Raw genomic sequence first — 13,840 nt, forward strand, 5'->3', positions numbered from 1 at the left:
CACAAAACTGGTTTGCGCGGTTCAGTTCGAATTCGAACCAGGAGGGGGTGGTTCGGTTTTGGTTTTATTTGAACTCCCAGTTCAGTTCGAATTCTAACCGTTTTGAACCTCCAAAAGTGGGTGGGGTGGTAGCTGGCACCCACGGGTACCTACCACCCAAACCCCAAAGTAATCGGACATTCATACGATTTTTTATGAATTTTTGAAATTTATTTTTTTCTCATAGGGTATAATGGGACTCGAAACAGCCCATTATTCCCTATTGTGGAGCACCCATGGGTGCCAACAACCACCCAAACCCCAAAGCAATTGGACACCCCTATGATTTTTTATGAATATTTGAAATATTTTAATTATTTTTCTCATAAGGTATAATGGGATCCGAACCAGCCTATATCCCCTATTGTGGAGCATCTAGGGGCACAAAAGTGGGGTGGGTTGTAGGCCCCCAGGGGTGCCTACCATCCGCAAAAGCCAAAGGCAATCAGACACTCCTCAGATTATTGGTGAATTTTAAAAGTATTTTGGAATTCCTCATAGGGAATAATGAGGATTGCAGCAAATGTATAGCTTCACGTCGGGGGGAAAGGGGTGTCCTAGAGCGGAGTGTGGTGGGTGGTAGTTCCCGGTGGGGTGGTAGTGCTCAGTCGTTACTGTAGCTTATTAAAATCATGAGAACTATTGTTATGAAGAAGGTTTATACATATAGCATTACCATGTCTGATGAATTATATTCTCCTGAAGAAAACACCTTGGCTTTTAATGCCAATTCCACACTTTTCTCCTCTTCTTTGATGCAAGCAGTTATAAGAGCTTCCTTTTCATCTATCAGGTTCTTTATTATTTCTTCCCTATAACAATAAGGCTATAACAAGTTATGACCAGCCTTAATAATAAATCAATAGATTAGTTTTCTATAATAAACCACAACTGATAGTTTAGCATGCATTCCAGATAGCTCAAAAATGTCCTATAGTCTGGCTGCTTCACGCAAGCAGGCAAAGCAAGACAGACACAGACACACAGGCAAATGGGTTTAATGAGAATTCCCTCTCTCCCGGGAACTATAATTCCATTGTGGGAGTGGGTAGGTTGGGGGAGACAGATTTCTCAGGGTTTGTGCAAGTTTTACCACGAGTTACTATGGACTAGTGTGCATTTCAATACACCCCCATGTGTTTTCAGAACTAAATCCGCTAGCAGGTCCAGTGTGTACTGAACCTCAGAGACTAGCGTTTCTTTGTGGTCTGATGTTGGTAGCCAGTCATTCATTCAAGTAAAGGTAAATTGAAACTCCCCATGTCCTGAGATGAGTCACAATGGTGCTGACACACTTCGTGAAGACTTGGGTTGCTGTGCAGAGTCCAAATGGAAGGACTGCATATTGGTAACTTTGCTGTCCTAGTGTGAAATGCAAGTAATTCCTTTGCCCCAGCTATATCTTCACATGGAAGTAGGCATCCTTAAGATCTAATGTCACAAATCACTCCTCCATTAGTTGAGGAAGAATGGTCTGCAAGGAGGTCATCCAGAACTTTATAGCTTTTATGTGTTTAAGTTGTGAAGGTCCATGATGGGATGGAGGCCTCCATCCCATATGGGCACCTGGAAATATCTCAAAAAAAGCCCTTCCCCCATTCATCTGGGGAAACAAGCTGTATCACCCCTTCTTCTAGCAAGGACTGTACCTCTTCTGCTAAGGTAAGAGTTGAGTGGGTGAACACGGGGATTCAATGGAGTATATTATGGACAACACCCAGGCACCTGATGTTATGTGAAACCAAGTGTGGCAGAAAGGAGCAAGATGAATAGTAGAAGCTTCTGAGATATTTCTGTTGGCAAAGCATCATACAGTCTGCTTGGACTGGTCCTAAGGCTTGGTTCTTTGCTGTTGCTTGTGCCTTGGATTATACTGACGCTTGGGCATATATTTAAAGGATTTCTTGTAATCTTTACTAGAGCTCTAGTTGCTCTCTGGAATGGAGAGGTGGCTCGGGCAGTCGACGTGATTACTCCCAAGTGCCTTGTCCCGCAAAGCAGAGCCTGTGCAGCACCTTGGTATACATATGAACTGAGGGCGATGAAGCAAGCTGGGAGATGGTTGGAACATAAGTGGAGGAAAAATCGGGGTGAATCTGAGTGAACATAGGTTAGTACTCATTCTTGAGCCTACTTTGTGATGGAACAGAAGAAACACTTCTTTTCATCCACCATTGCATCCTCTCAATGTTATCCTGCAGGACTCTTCTGGGTGGTGTGGGGCCTTTTGAAATCTGGCCCTGGGCAAGATACATTAGAACCCTCGGTAACAGGCTGTGATGCTTTTGCACAGAACTTTGAGGATAAAGTCGCTCACATTCACCATGAGTTGGACACTATGGTTGATGGGTCATGGAGGCAAAATGTGGAGTGGAATGATGAAAGAGCTGCCTCCAAGGACCTTTTGGAGTTCTTTGAGTGTAAACAAGTGTGTGGATCAAGGCGATCTAGTTGACATAGCATACTTGGACTTCCAAAAAGCTTTCAACAAAGTTCCTCATCAAAGACTCCTGAGGAAACTTAGTAATCATGGGATGAGGGTACATTTGTGGATGGCTAACTGGTTGAAAGACAGGAAACAGAGGGAAGAGATAAATGGAGAGTTTTCACAATGGAGGGAAATAAGAAGTGGGGTCCCCCAGGGATCTGTACTGGGACTGGTGCTTTTTAATTTATTCATAAATGATCCAGAAGTAGGGGTAAGCAGCGAGGTGGCCAAATTTGCAGATAATACCAAACTCGTTCGGGTGGTGAAATCCAAAATGTATTGTGAGGAGCTCCAAAATGATCTCTCCAAACCAGGTGAGTGGGTGACAAAGTGGCAAATGTGGTTCAATGTTGGAGTGTAAAGTGATGCACATTGGGACAAAAACCTCCAACTTCAAGTAAACGCTGATGGGATCTGAGCTGTCAGTGACTGACCAGGAGAGGGATCTTGGGGTTGTGATGGCCAGCTCGTTGAAAGTGTCGACTCAATGTGCGGCAGCTGTGAAAAAGGCCAATTCCATGCTAGGGATCATTAGGAAGGGGGTTGAAAAATAGAACGGCTAATATTATAATGCCCTTATACAAAACTATGGTGCGGCTACACCTGGAGTACTGCATACACTTCTGGATACCACATCTAAGAAAGGACATTGTTGAACTGGAAAAGGTGCAGAAGAGGACAACCAAGATGACAGGGGCCTAGAGCACCTTTCTTATGAGACAAGGCTACATCACCTGGGGCAATTTAGTTTAGAAAAAAGACAACTGTGGGGAGACATGATAGAGGTCTATAAAATAATGCATTGTGTGGAGAAAGTGGATAGAGAGAAATTCTTCTCCCTCTCATATAACACTAGAACCGCGGTCATCCCATGAAATTGATTGCCAGGAAATCTAGGACCAACAAATGGAAGTACTGTTTCATACAACACATAGTCAACTTGTGGAATTCTCTGCCACAAGATGTGGTGACAGCCAACAACCTGGATGGCTTTAAGAGGGGTTTGGATAACTTCATGGAGGAGAGGTCTACTAGTTAATGGCTACTAGTCTGAGGGCTATAGGCCACCTCAAGCCTCAAAGGCAAGATGCCTCTGAGTTCTAGTTGCAGGGGAGTAACAGCAGGAGGGAGGGCATGCCCTCAACTGCCTGTGGCTTCCAGCAGCATCTGGTGGGTGAACCACTGTGTGAAACAGGATGCTGGACTAGATGGGCCTTCGGCCTGATCCATCAGAGCTATTCTTATGTTCTTATGTTAAGGATGAGAAGGAAATTATTATCCCTGTCCAGGCTGTGCAAGGAAAAACTTTTGAAGGTTGAACCCAATGGGGTGCTAGTGGTAGATCCCAGTAAAGATTCCAGGTTTCTGGAGGTGGACTTGTGACCTCCCTGGAAGATTGGTTCCCTTCCTTACTTAAAGACCTGTGTAAAAAATGGGTTGGAGACCAAGCGGGTGAAAAGTTGACTATTGGTGAAGGCACTCAAGACGTAGTCTTCAGTGGGGTTGTTGTAGATGATATCGTCCACATTGGCACTGTAGTTATGGACGGAATGCCAGTGGTAGATGTCGGGTGAGGCAATGTCGATGTTTAATACAAAAGAGAAGTAGGAGTGATGAGAGTCAATGTTGGACCTGATCTTGGCATCATTTGTGATGTCAAAGCGACAGATCCCCAGTACACCCCCCTTGCATGGTCGAATGCGGGGGGCATGAGGGAATATCTTCGATGTTGTCATTGAAGGATGCTTCAATTTGATCAATATCAAAGAGGTTGATGATCTGCTGTGACAGTTTGGACTTGATGATCCCGCCAATCCTGATAGTTTCCACTTGTGCTTTTTGTGGCATCGACATTGGGCTTCGATATCAAGCATCATAGACTCCTTGAAAATCGAGTCTCTGTGCTCTCTGAGGAGGATCTCGAGATGTAGGTATGATAGCTGATGTTGAAGCTATCCTTAATCCTGAAGGGTGGTTATCAGCAGACCCTGAAGTCACTCTCGGTCTTGATTAGCATTTGTTGGTTGACATCAAAGCCGTTCATCGAGGGACTCGGATAGTTTGGCACTGGACTCAGCGTGAAGTTTCAAAGTGAAGTTTCATAGAGAGCCACCCTCAAATGCGGTTCCTGGCTTTTCTTGGTTTGCCTCAAGAAGGCCAAACAAATTTTACAAGCATTCACGTTGTGTCCTTTGCATAAACAAATGGGGGGGCCGGTGAGCTGCTCCTTCGAGCTCCCCTCCTCAAAGTGACTGCACGGCCTCTCTGCTGTGCAGCACGTATTCAGCCTTCCTCAGCATGGAGAGAGGGGCCGAGAGGCTGTGCAGTCACTTCGAGGAGGGGAGCTCGAAGGAGCTCGCTGCCACCCCTTCATCCCTCCATGCAGCTGCGGAGTTTTTAAAGGTAAAAGGGGGAACTCTCTCCTCCTCCCTCCCTGCAGCCACTACTGCGCCCATCCCACCGATGGGAGTGGCGTTCTTTAGAGGGCAAAAGGGAAAACTTCACCCTCACCCTCCACCCTGCAGCCCCTGCTGCCACTGAGAGCGGTGTTTTTTAAAAAAGGTAAAAGGGCAGCAAAAAGGTCAATCCACCTATGGTCCAAAGTGTTGGAAGTTAAAGGACTTTGCGCTGTCTCTTTGCCTCAGACAGTGGAGGACAGACTAGTAAGTCAGAGGGCTAGAGCGTCAAGACATTGGTTATCACTTCTCCACTGCTCTGATGCTATCCCTTTGAAATGTAGATTGCTACTCTTAGGGATTCAGCTTCCTCCTTCCTCTCTCTCTTCCCTCCTGGCCTCCTACCTTGCAACATGGCAAGTCTCTATCCCTGCACCATATGTGCAGAGAAGATGCAGAATCCATCTGCATCCAGCTAGATAGATAGATTAGAGATCCTAACTCCTCACTTTCCTTTCTAGACTGGAGTTCCTTAATAAATGCCTTTTATATTGATTTGAAACTATGAATTGGCTCCAATTTACTTTACTCTCAGCACACACGCATGCTTAACTAATCCGCTGTGTTGTGCCTCTGTGCACTCTGCTATAATGAGAAGGGGATTCTCTCACCACAGAGAATTTCCAACAAAAGTCAAACTGAAAATCAAACAATGAAACAGATAAGGAATGAGGAAGAGGAGCTAATCCTTCCTGATGCAAGCAGTGTAGCAGTCAGAAAGGAACTGAGAAAGGTGCTCTTCCGCCAAAAATAAGTCACGCCATGCGCGCGATTCGTTGGAGCCAAAGAGCACCTCATGGAGCTTTTAATTCTTCCGCAAGGCTTACTACGCAGGTGCAGAACCTATGTTGTGAGGGAAAATGGATCACCTCAAAGGTCGAAGCTTTGCAGGGCAAAACAGGAAGTATAAGACCAGCCAAAGCAGAAGTCTGAGGTTACAAACCATCAAAAACCACGCCTATGCTTGAGGTGCTGCAACAATGGTACAAACAGGGCCAAACTACACATGAACACAAATGTATGTTATGCAGGCATGCTCCAACAGGAAGCAGTGTGTGTGTGTGTGCGCGCATGTATATGCCTGTGTATGTCAAAAACAGTTAACTGGCACAGAACATATCCCTGGAACCAGGGGCATAGCTATAATTGAGCGAAAGGGTTCAAAGAACATGGGCCCCCAGCTCCTGAGGACCCTTCAGCTCCACCCCTCCCTATTTTCTTCATTATCTCTCTCACTCGGGGGGGCCACCAGAGAGAGGGATGAACACGGGCCCCCTCTCCCCTGCCTGGAACCCCCCATTCCAAACCTCCCAATCAGTTTCCCTCTCCTCTTTCAAATCTCTTCCTAAAGCCTATCTCATCAGCACAGAACTGTCAGTTTTCTGCTACAAATAGGATTTACCTGTGTTTTATCAAGTTCTGTCCTCTCTGCCTAGTCTAAATATATGGGCAAGGATAAAGCTAACTCTCTGTTCTGCATAGCGACTACCATAGTATCAACACACTATTGACATTAAATAAAGTAGTCGTAGTAGTAGTAATATTTGGACAAAGAGCCCTACCTTGTGCCTGAGGAAGAGTGAGGATCAGAAGTGTAAGCCCAAGCACATAAGAGCAGCCCTTCTGGGCCAGACCAATGATCCATCAAGTGCAGCATCTTATTTCCCACAGGGCCCAAACAGGTGCATCCAGGAAGCCCCCCACAAGGAGGGACTGAAAGCAGCAGCCCTCTCCAGTTGTTGGTCCCCAGGAACTGATATAGTCAGGCATCATTCCTCTGATCTTGGAGGTAGTATATAGCCATCATGACTAGTAATAGTAGCCACTGAGGAGGATGAGCAAGCAGAAGAGTCATACCATCTTCTAGATAACTTACCTTTCCTCTGTAATAAGGAGATCTCTCTGCTGATTGTCTTCCAGTGTTGCACTAATATCCTGAATGGTCTGAAACAATGACAGATTTTGTTCCTCAAGTTGTGTGAATATCTGAAGTAACTCTTGTGGGTGTTTGAAACAGATATATGGCTCCTAGTGCAGAAGAAAGGATGCCAAATCAATGTAGCTGAAAATCAGTTGCAAATATTTCTTGATAAAAATCTAAAACTTGGAAAATTGCTGAACTGGAGATAAAAGTTAAATTTATATCAGCAAAATATTAATATATTTGGCCAAATTAAGACCAATCCACATGTTATGTAGAAGACAGGTTTGCTACATGTGGGGACACTATAAAGTGTCAAAAGGAGATGAGTGTGTGAAGACAGAGGGGTGAGTATGTAGTTGACTAAAGCTTCCTGCCATGTGTCCACGGCATATTCACAGACCTACATCTCCCTTTCATATTGTACAGAATACACTATGGCCAAGACTGGTGAAAAAAGTAGAAAAGATAGTGCAAATTAGCCCTTTGCTTTTTTGGAAGTCAATGTAATCTGTCTTGTGTTTGCCAGTAATTATCTCTTCAAACACTTCCTTTTGATCTACTTTTAAAGTCTGAAAATGAGGATATCCAGTCCCTTTATACTTATTGCTGGGTACCAGATAAATATTAGCAGTGATAAAATGTGTATTTCTTTTGTCCTGAGTGGCTCTTGTGTTATTGAAACTACTGAGCATGTTTTCTTGAACTGTTCTCTTTACAGAGAATTACAGGGGTCACTTATCACTTCACTTATAGCCTTATACCTTGGATATTCTGAAGGTTTTTGTGTTACCTTGTTACTTTCTGGTCTAAATTTGGAAATTTATACCAATTTTGTGCTGCAGTTTGTAAGATTATACAAGATCTATTTAAGCTGGATATTACTAATCAGTCAGTTATAATAATTTAGTTGGTTATGGACTAGTGGAATTTTTACTTCATGTTAATTTTAATTTATGTTAATTTCAGTTATATTGCTGCTGCTGTTTTGTTGTTGTTCTGGTCATGTACCAAAATGCTGCTGCTGCTACTACTTCTGTCCTGATAACCTAGGATGAGGGAAAAGGTTTCTATTGGATCTTTCTCCTAATGGTTCCCAGAGGAAGTGTACCAGAATTGACCATTACCCAATCTGTACATTTTAATTAGAACTCAGGTACCACATTAAATATAGGAAATTTGTACATTCCAGGAGAAGATAGCCAGGCTCTAGAGGGAGACCATAATACCAAGGAGCTGAGCTAAGGACATGATTTTGCATGGGAAGGTGAGCTGATCCAACCTGCCCCAGTCTGCTATTTTGCTCAGTTTCCCCAGAAATAGGCACATTGAGAACTAGTGTGTATTCCAATACACCCGCATGTATTTTCAGAACGAGTATGTATTTCAATACACCCTCATGTGTCCTAGATATTACTCTGGTTCCTGCAAATATTTTCCTGACTGGTTTTGGATATGGTTGAACCATGTTTATAGCCACATCTATATAAGTGCAAGCAACATCTATACAAGTGTAACACCAATAAATATTAACTATCTGATAAAGCCTTGGTGGGAGGACAGTGCAAAAAAACCCCAGAAAACCCCACCTAAAAAAGTATATTTTGAAATCCAAATGCCTAACTCTCAGGTTATTTTGAATCCTTATTTATAAAGCAATGTTTGTTAAATAGATATGGCCTGTATTGGATTATTATGGAATATTTAGTCTACTCATGAAGCCCTACTATTTTGATCAAGAAATTACTAGAATAATGTAGTTCAGATTACAAAGAAGCTAGCTGAAAGTCTTGGGGGCTAACCTAGCAAGAGAGACTTATTTTCCTTTCCCAAAACCAGGGTATTCCTAATTGAATATATAAACTGTGTATAGAATGGCTTACCTGTGGTGTGCCCACCATTAAAAGACAGCTGCTCTTTGTGACATGCTATTTGTAACATTCAAGGAATCCTCGGTTCAATATGTCACAGATGTGCAGCTCACTGATAGTTTGACAATGTAAAGGGAAGATTAAGATGTAAATAATCTAGGGAGCTGCGTCACCCACATGGGCAGCTCCTCGGAGCACTTGGTACCTCCACCCCTTTCACTTCAAAAGTGAGATAAAATCCATAAATGCATAAAGCGAATGCAGGAGTCCATGTGAAAAGTGGAATACCATCCACACAACAGAGTCACATGCCTCCAGCCAGTGACTGCATCCAAGCATATGATTTGGCCCAGAGGTTCTGAAGATGTGATATAATTGAGCAAAAAATAAAAAGGCCTCATTTTTATAGAACAATATACTTAACAAAGATTAATTTGATACCTCATCACTGTTTATATCATCCAAGGAATATTCATCCTCTGAACCGATGCTTCTTTCACTTGGATAGCTGTTATAAAAGGGGAAATTCTCATTCAGAGATGCATTTACACACTCAAGTTTGCCAAGTCATTGCTCAATGGCAAGGAGGAAAATATGTTGCGCTCAGCAAGATAGGGACATAATTACTTGCAATGGACACTCCTTGGGCTAGAAGAAACAGCAGTAATGAACCTGACTGAGCAGGGACTGGAAGAATTTAGTTTATATTATTTTTTCAGTTAGCCCTGCTAACTGGGCAAAGAGGCACCATTTAAAGTGGAGTTTCCCTTATGTTTAGCAGAGAGAGAGAGCAATCATCTCTATCCAGCTCCAGCACTGCATCCTTCCACTGTTTCTTGCTGGTGTCTTCCTGGTATTTTCTTTTAGATTGAGAGTCCTTTGGGGACAGAAAACCATCTTATTTCATTTCTAATTATTTTCTTCACTTTGATAATTTTTTTTGGTTTTTTTGTTCTACCATCACCATGGATGACAATGAATTTTTAGCCTTCTTTAAACAGTTAACATAAAGCTGTTGACCAATGCTGTGCCACTCATCAGAATTTTCTTTTGTATCAGATGTCACAGTCTGAAACCATGTAGTTATTTCCACAGGCCCAAAGGTGCTTTGCGCACGAACAGGAGCTCTCCATACCATATTGCAATCTGCCAGTCGCATAGCAAGGGGAAAAGGGGCCTTGTTCAGATGGGTAACACACACCCCGTCACACACACACACACACACACACACACACACACACACACACACACACACTCTGATCCCTCCCAGTAGCTTGCTACACTCCCCATCCCTGGTGGTGCTACACTCCTCCTGCCAACCGCCACTTACCAGTTGCTCAGATCAGAAGCAGCTTCTCACCCTGAGATAGTTGTTGGAGATGGAGTTCCAGTGCATCTACCTAGCCTAATGACCACTAGGGGCATTGGGAGTAGAGGTAGCTAGTGAGGATCTCCTTACCTGTCCCTGCTTGCTCAACTCTATGACCCCTGCTTTGACTCCTCAGGTACTTCCTGTAGTGAGTCAGTCCTCCACCTTTCCTCCTAGAGAGAAGATGGAAACATTTCCCTCCCTCCCTATTCATTAGGTAGCTGACAGATAAGTCTTTCCTATCTCAAATGTACTTCACCAATAAATCAATTTAGAATAAACCCCTGCTAACTTGGCAAAGAGGCACCTTTTAAAATGGGGATTCTCTTTATTTAGCAGGGGGAGAGTAACTGGCCCTATCCACCCCCAGCACAGTACCTCCAGTGACTGTTGCTGGTGTCTATCTTATATTTCTTTTTAGATTGTGAGCTCTTTGGGGACAGGGATCCATCTTGTTTATTTATTATTTCTCTGTGTAAACCACCCTGAGCCATTTTTGGAAGGGTGGTGTAGAAATAGAATAAAAATGAATGAATGAATGCATATAAATGGAATGCAGGAGATTCACAGATTACTTAAACAACATCGAACTATTTTGGATGAGCAAGTGTTAATTGGTTTGATTCTGAGATCTTTGCCTTAGAGTTATGGTGGTGTAAAACTGGCATTAGAAGTTTCAGATAATAAGCTTGAATTGTAAACTGTACATAGGAGCATAGGAAGCTGCCATATACCGAGTCAGACCATTAGTCTATCTAGCTCAGTATTGTCAACACAGATTGCCAGCAGCTTCTCCAAGGTTGCAGGCAGGAATCTCTCTCAGCCCTATCTTGGAGATGCCAGAGAGCAAACTTTGAGCCTAGATACTCTTCCCAGAGTGGCTCCATCCCCTAAGGGGAATATCTTACAGTGCTCACATGCAGTCTCGCATTCAAATGCAACCAGGGTGGACCCTGCTTAGCTAGCGGGACAAGTTATGCTTGCTACCACAAGACCAGCTCTCCTCTAGGGATGTGCACGGAACCGCAGAGCTGCGATCCAGCACAGGTGTGGGGGGCTCTTTAAGGGCAGGGGAGGGTGTACTTACCCCTCCGCCGCGTTTCCCCCGCTGGCGCATTTGTTTTTATAAGCTTTGGGGGCGGCAAGGTATCTCCCTGCCGCCCCTTCCCCCAGTCGTCGGCAAAAGGCTTCAAAAAGCCTTTTGCGCGTTCGCACATCGCGCGCGCACGTCACGTCTCCGCGTCAGGTGCGTGCGCGCGTCACGGAGACGTGGCGTGCGCACACGCAAAAGGCTTTTTGAAGCCTTTTGCCGATGACTGGGGGAAGGGGCGGCAGGGAGGTATCCTGCCGCCCCAAAAGCTTATAAAAATGAACGTGCGGGGGGGGGGGTAAGGGTAAGTACACCCTCCCCCGCCCTTAAAGAGCCCCCTGGACTGCCGGACTGCCCTATGCTGGACCGCCAAACCGCCCTCATGTCCGGACCGGTCCAGAGGCCTTCAGAATGGCCTCCAGAACGGTCCAGGCTCATTCCTACTCTCCTCTCCCGCACTCTGCTAGCAAGCAGCCTTTTGTTTGTTATGTATGATTTTCCTTATAGGAAAATCTTGCTTGCAAGATTTTATTTATTTGTTTGTTTGTTTGTTTATTTATTAAAACATTATTATACCGCCCAAAACTTACGTCTCTGGGCGGTTTGCAACAGATTTCAGCCTTAAACAAAGGGAAATAGATTCCCCAAAGCATGGTGACAATACTGCAGCCTTCTACAGCAAACAGAAGCATTGTTTTAGCTGTAACAAAGCAGTGCATTTGCATGCTAATTGTCTTGAGTCCAGAGGCAGGAAAGGTAGAAAGAACTCCAGAGGAAAGAAACTTGCTTACTGTGACTACAGTGATATCACACAGTCTGTGAATACAAGAGGAAAGAGGATAAGCTCTCCTGACAGAGAAGCAGACAGCATGCTGGCTTTGAGAAACAGGACACAAACAGAGGCAGTCAAAGAGCCAAGACTTACAAGGCTGCAACCAGGGATAAAAGGAATAATTTTATTATTGATTCTGGAGCTACCCAAAATATTCTGAATTCCCCTGAACTGTTTATTGATTAGACAAAAACTACAAAGTTCCTGTTTTTCTTGATAATGGAAACAAAATTTATTCGACAGGGAGAGGATCAGCTGAACTGGATTGCAAGCAGTCTGATGATCAGATTGAAAGGATTTTTATCCAGGATTCTCTCTTAGTCCCTGATATGGACAGTAACTCTGTGGGACATGGAGTCAATAAAGGTTGCAAAGTAACTTTTGAGGACAAAGTTTGCTACATTACCAAGGATGATGATTTAGTTATGACAGCCTATACGCGTGAAGATGGGCTTTTTCAATTGGACTGTGTAGCTGAACAGGCAAGCCTCATAGCCTCTTGCAATAATTATTCTACCATATTGCATAAAAGACTAGTGCATAGACAAATGTGTGATAAATGAGCTTGACAAAAATGGACTAATTAAGTATTTTAAAGTGGAATCATGCAAAGAAGCCACGGCTAGATGTCAGTGCTGCATACTTAATAAAGGAGTAAGACCCAGCTTTTCTGGACAGACACAAAGGGAGTCACAACATCCTCTGGAACTTATACATTCTGATGTCTGTGGTCCATTTGAAAAAGAGCCTGGGTGGCAACCACTATTTACATTTATTGATCATTTTTCAAGATTTACTTATGTATATGCTGTGAAAGAGAAAAGTCAAGTGTTTGGGAAATTTAAAGAGTATGTTGCACTGGTCAATAACAAATTTGGGAGAAAGCCTCAGAGACTAAGGTCAAACAATGTTGCTAACATCCAGATTGGACTACTGTAATGTGTTCTACATAGGCTGCCCTTGAAGACTGTTCGGAAGCTTCAGCTGGTCTAGAATGCCACAGCAAGGATGCTCATGGGTAGAAGCCCTTTGGGGACAGGAAGGTAACCATCTTATTTATGTATTATTTATTTTTCTATGAAAACCACTTTGAGAATTTTGTTGAAGAGCGGTATATAAATATTTGTAGGAGGAGGAGGAGGACGAGGGAGAGGAAGTTGCTTCATGAGTATCACACCCATCCTGGTGCAACTTCATTGGTTACCCGTCCACTTCTGGCTAGATTCAAGGTGCTGGTCTTGACCTTTAAAGCTCTACATGGCTTGGGGCTGGGGTACCTGTAGGACTGCATTCGCCCATATGAACCTGCCAGGGCCCTCCATTCATCATCTCAGGCCCTGCTCTTATGACCCTGCCACTAAGAGATCCAGTTGGCGGGGACTAGAGACAGGGCCTTTTTGGCTGTGGTCCCTCAGCTTTGGAACACCTTCCCTGAAGAGCTTCGCCATGCTCCCCCACTCAGTGTTTCTAAAAAACAACTAAAACACCTCTTTTTAAAGAGGCTTTTTAATGCTCCATCTTTGGTTATATCTGGCAGGTTCTTTAGTTTTTAGTTTTTATAATTCTCAATTTTTAGCTTTTAAAATAATTTGAAATTTAATACTGATTGTGGTTTCTAACCTGACTTTTAACTTGTGAGCTACCCCAAGCAGTAGTGTACTGGAGGGGTGGGGTATAAATATTTCAAACAAACAAACAAACAAACAAACAAATAAATAAAAACATTGGAGATGAATACATGTCAAATGACATGAAAACATTCCTAAAAGAACAT

General features: G+C 43.6%; 1 protein-coding gene across 3 annotated transcripts in view; it reads right to left on the minus strand.

The window, feature by feature from the left end:
* Window positions 1-13,840, minus strand: part of CCDC38 (coiled-coil domain containing 38) — a 70,928-nt gene that overhangs the window by 9,111 nt on the left and 47,977 nt on the right. For 2 of the 3 annotated variants that reach the window (XM_053251261.1, XM_053251260.1), the window contains exons 11-13: window positions 9,217-9,283; window positions 6,860-7,011; window positions 716-851 (exon numbers count right to left, since the gene is read on the minus strand). In XM_053251261.1, coding sequence (XP_053107236.1) covers window positions 716-851; window positions 6,860-7,011; window positions 9,217-9,283 — 355 coding nt within the window. The remainder of the gene's footprint in view (window positions 1-715; window positions 852-6,859; window positions 7,012-9,216; window positions 9,284-13,840) is intronic. The other variant, XM_053251262.1, reaches the window with a different exon arrangement.

The sequence above is a fragment of the Hemicordylus capensis genome, chromosome 5 (genome assembly GCF_027244095.1).
Source record: "Hemicordylus capensis ecotype Gifberg chromosome 5, rHemCap1.1.pri, whole genome shotgun sequence".
In the NCBI taxonomy this organism is placed as follows: domain Eukaryota; kingdom Metazoa; phylum Chordata; class Lepidosauria; order Squamata; family Cordylidae; genus Hemicordylus; species Hemicordylus capensis.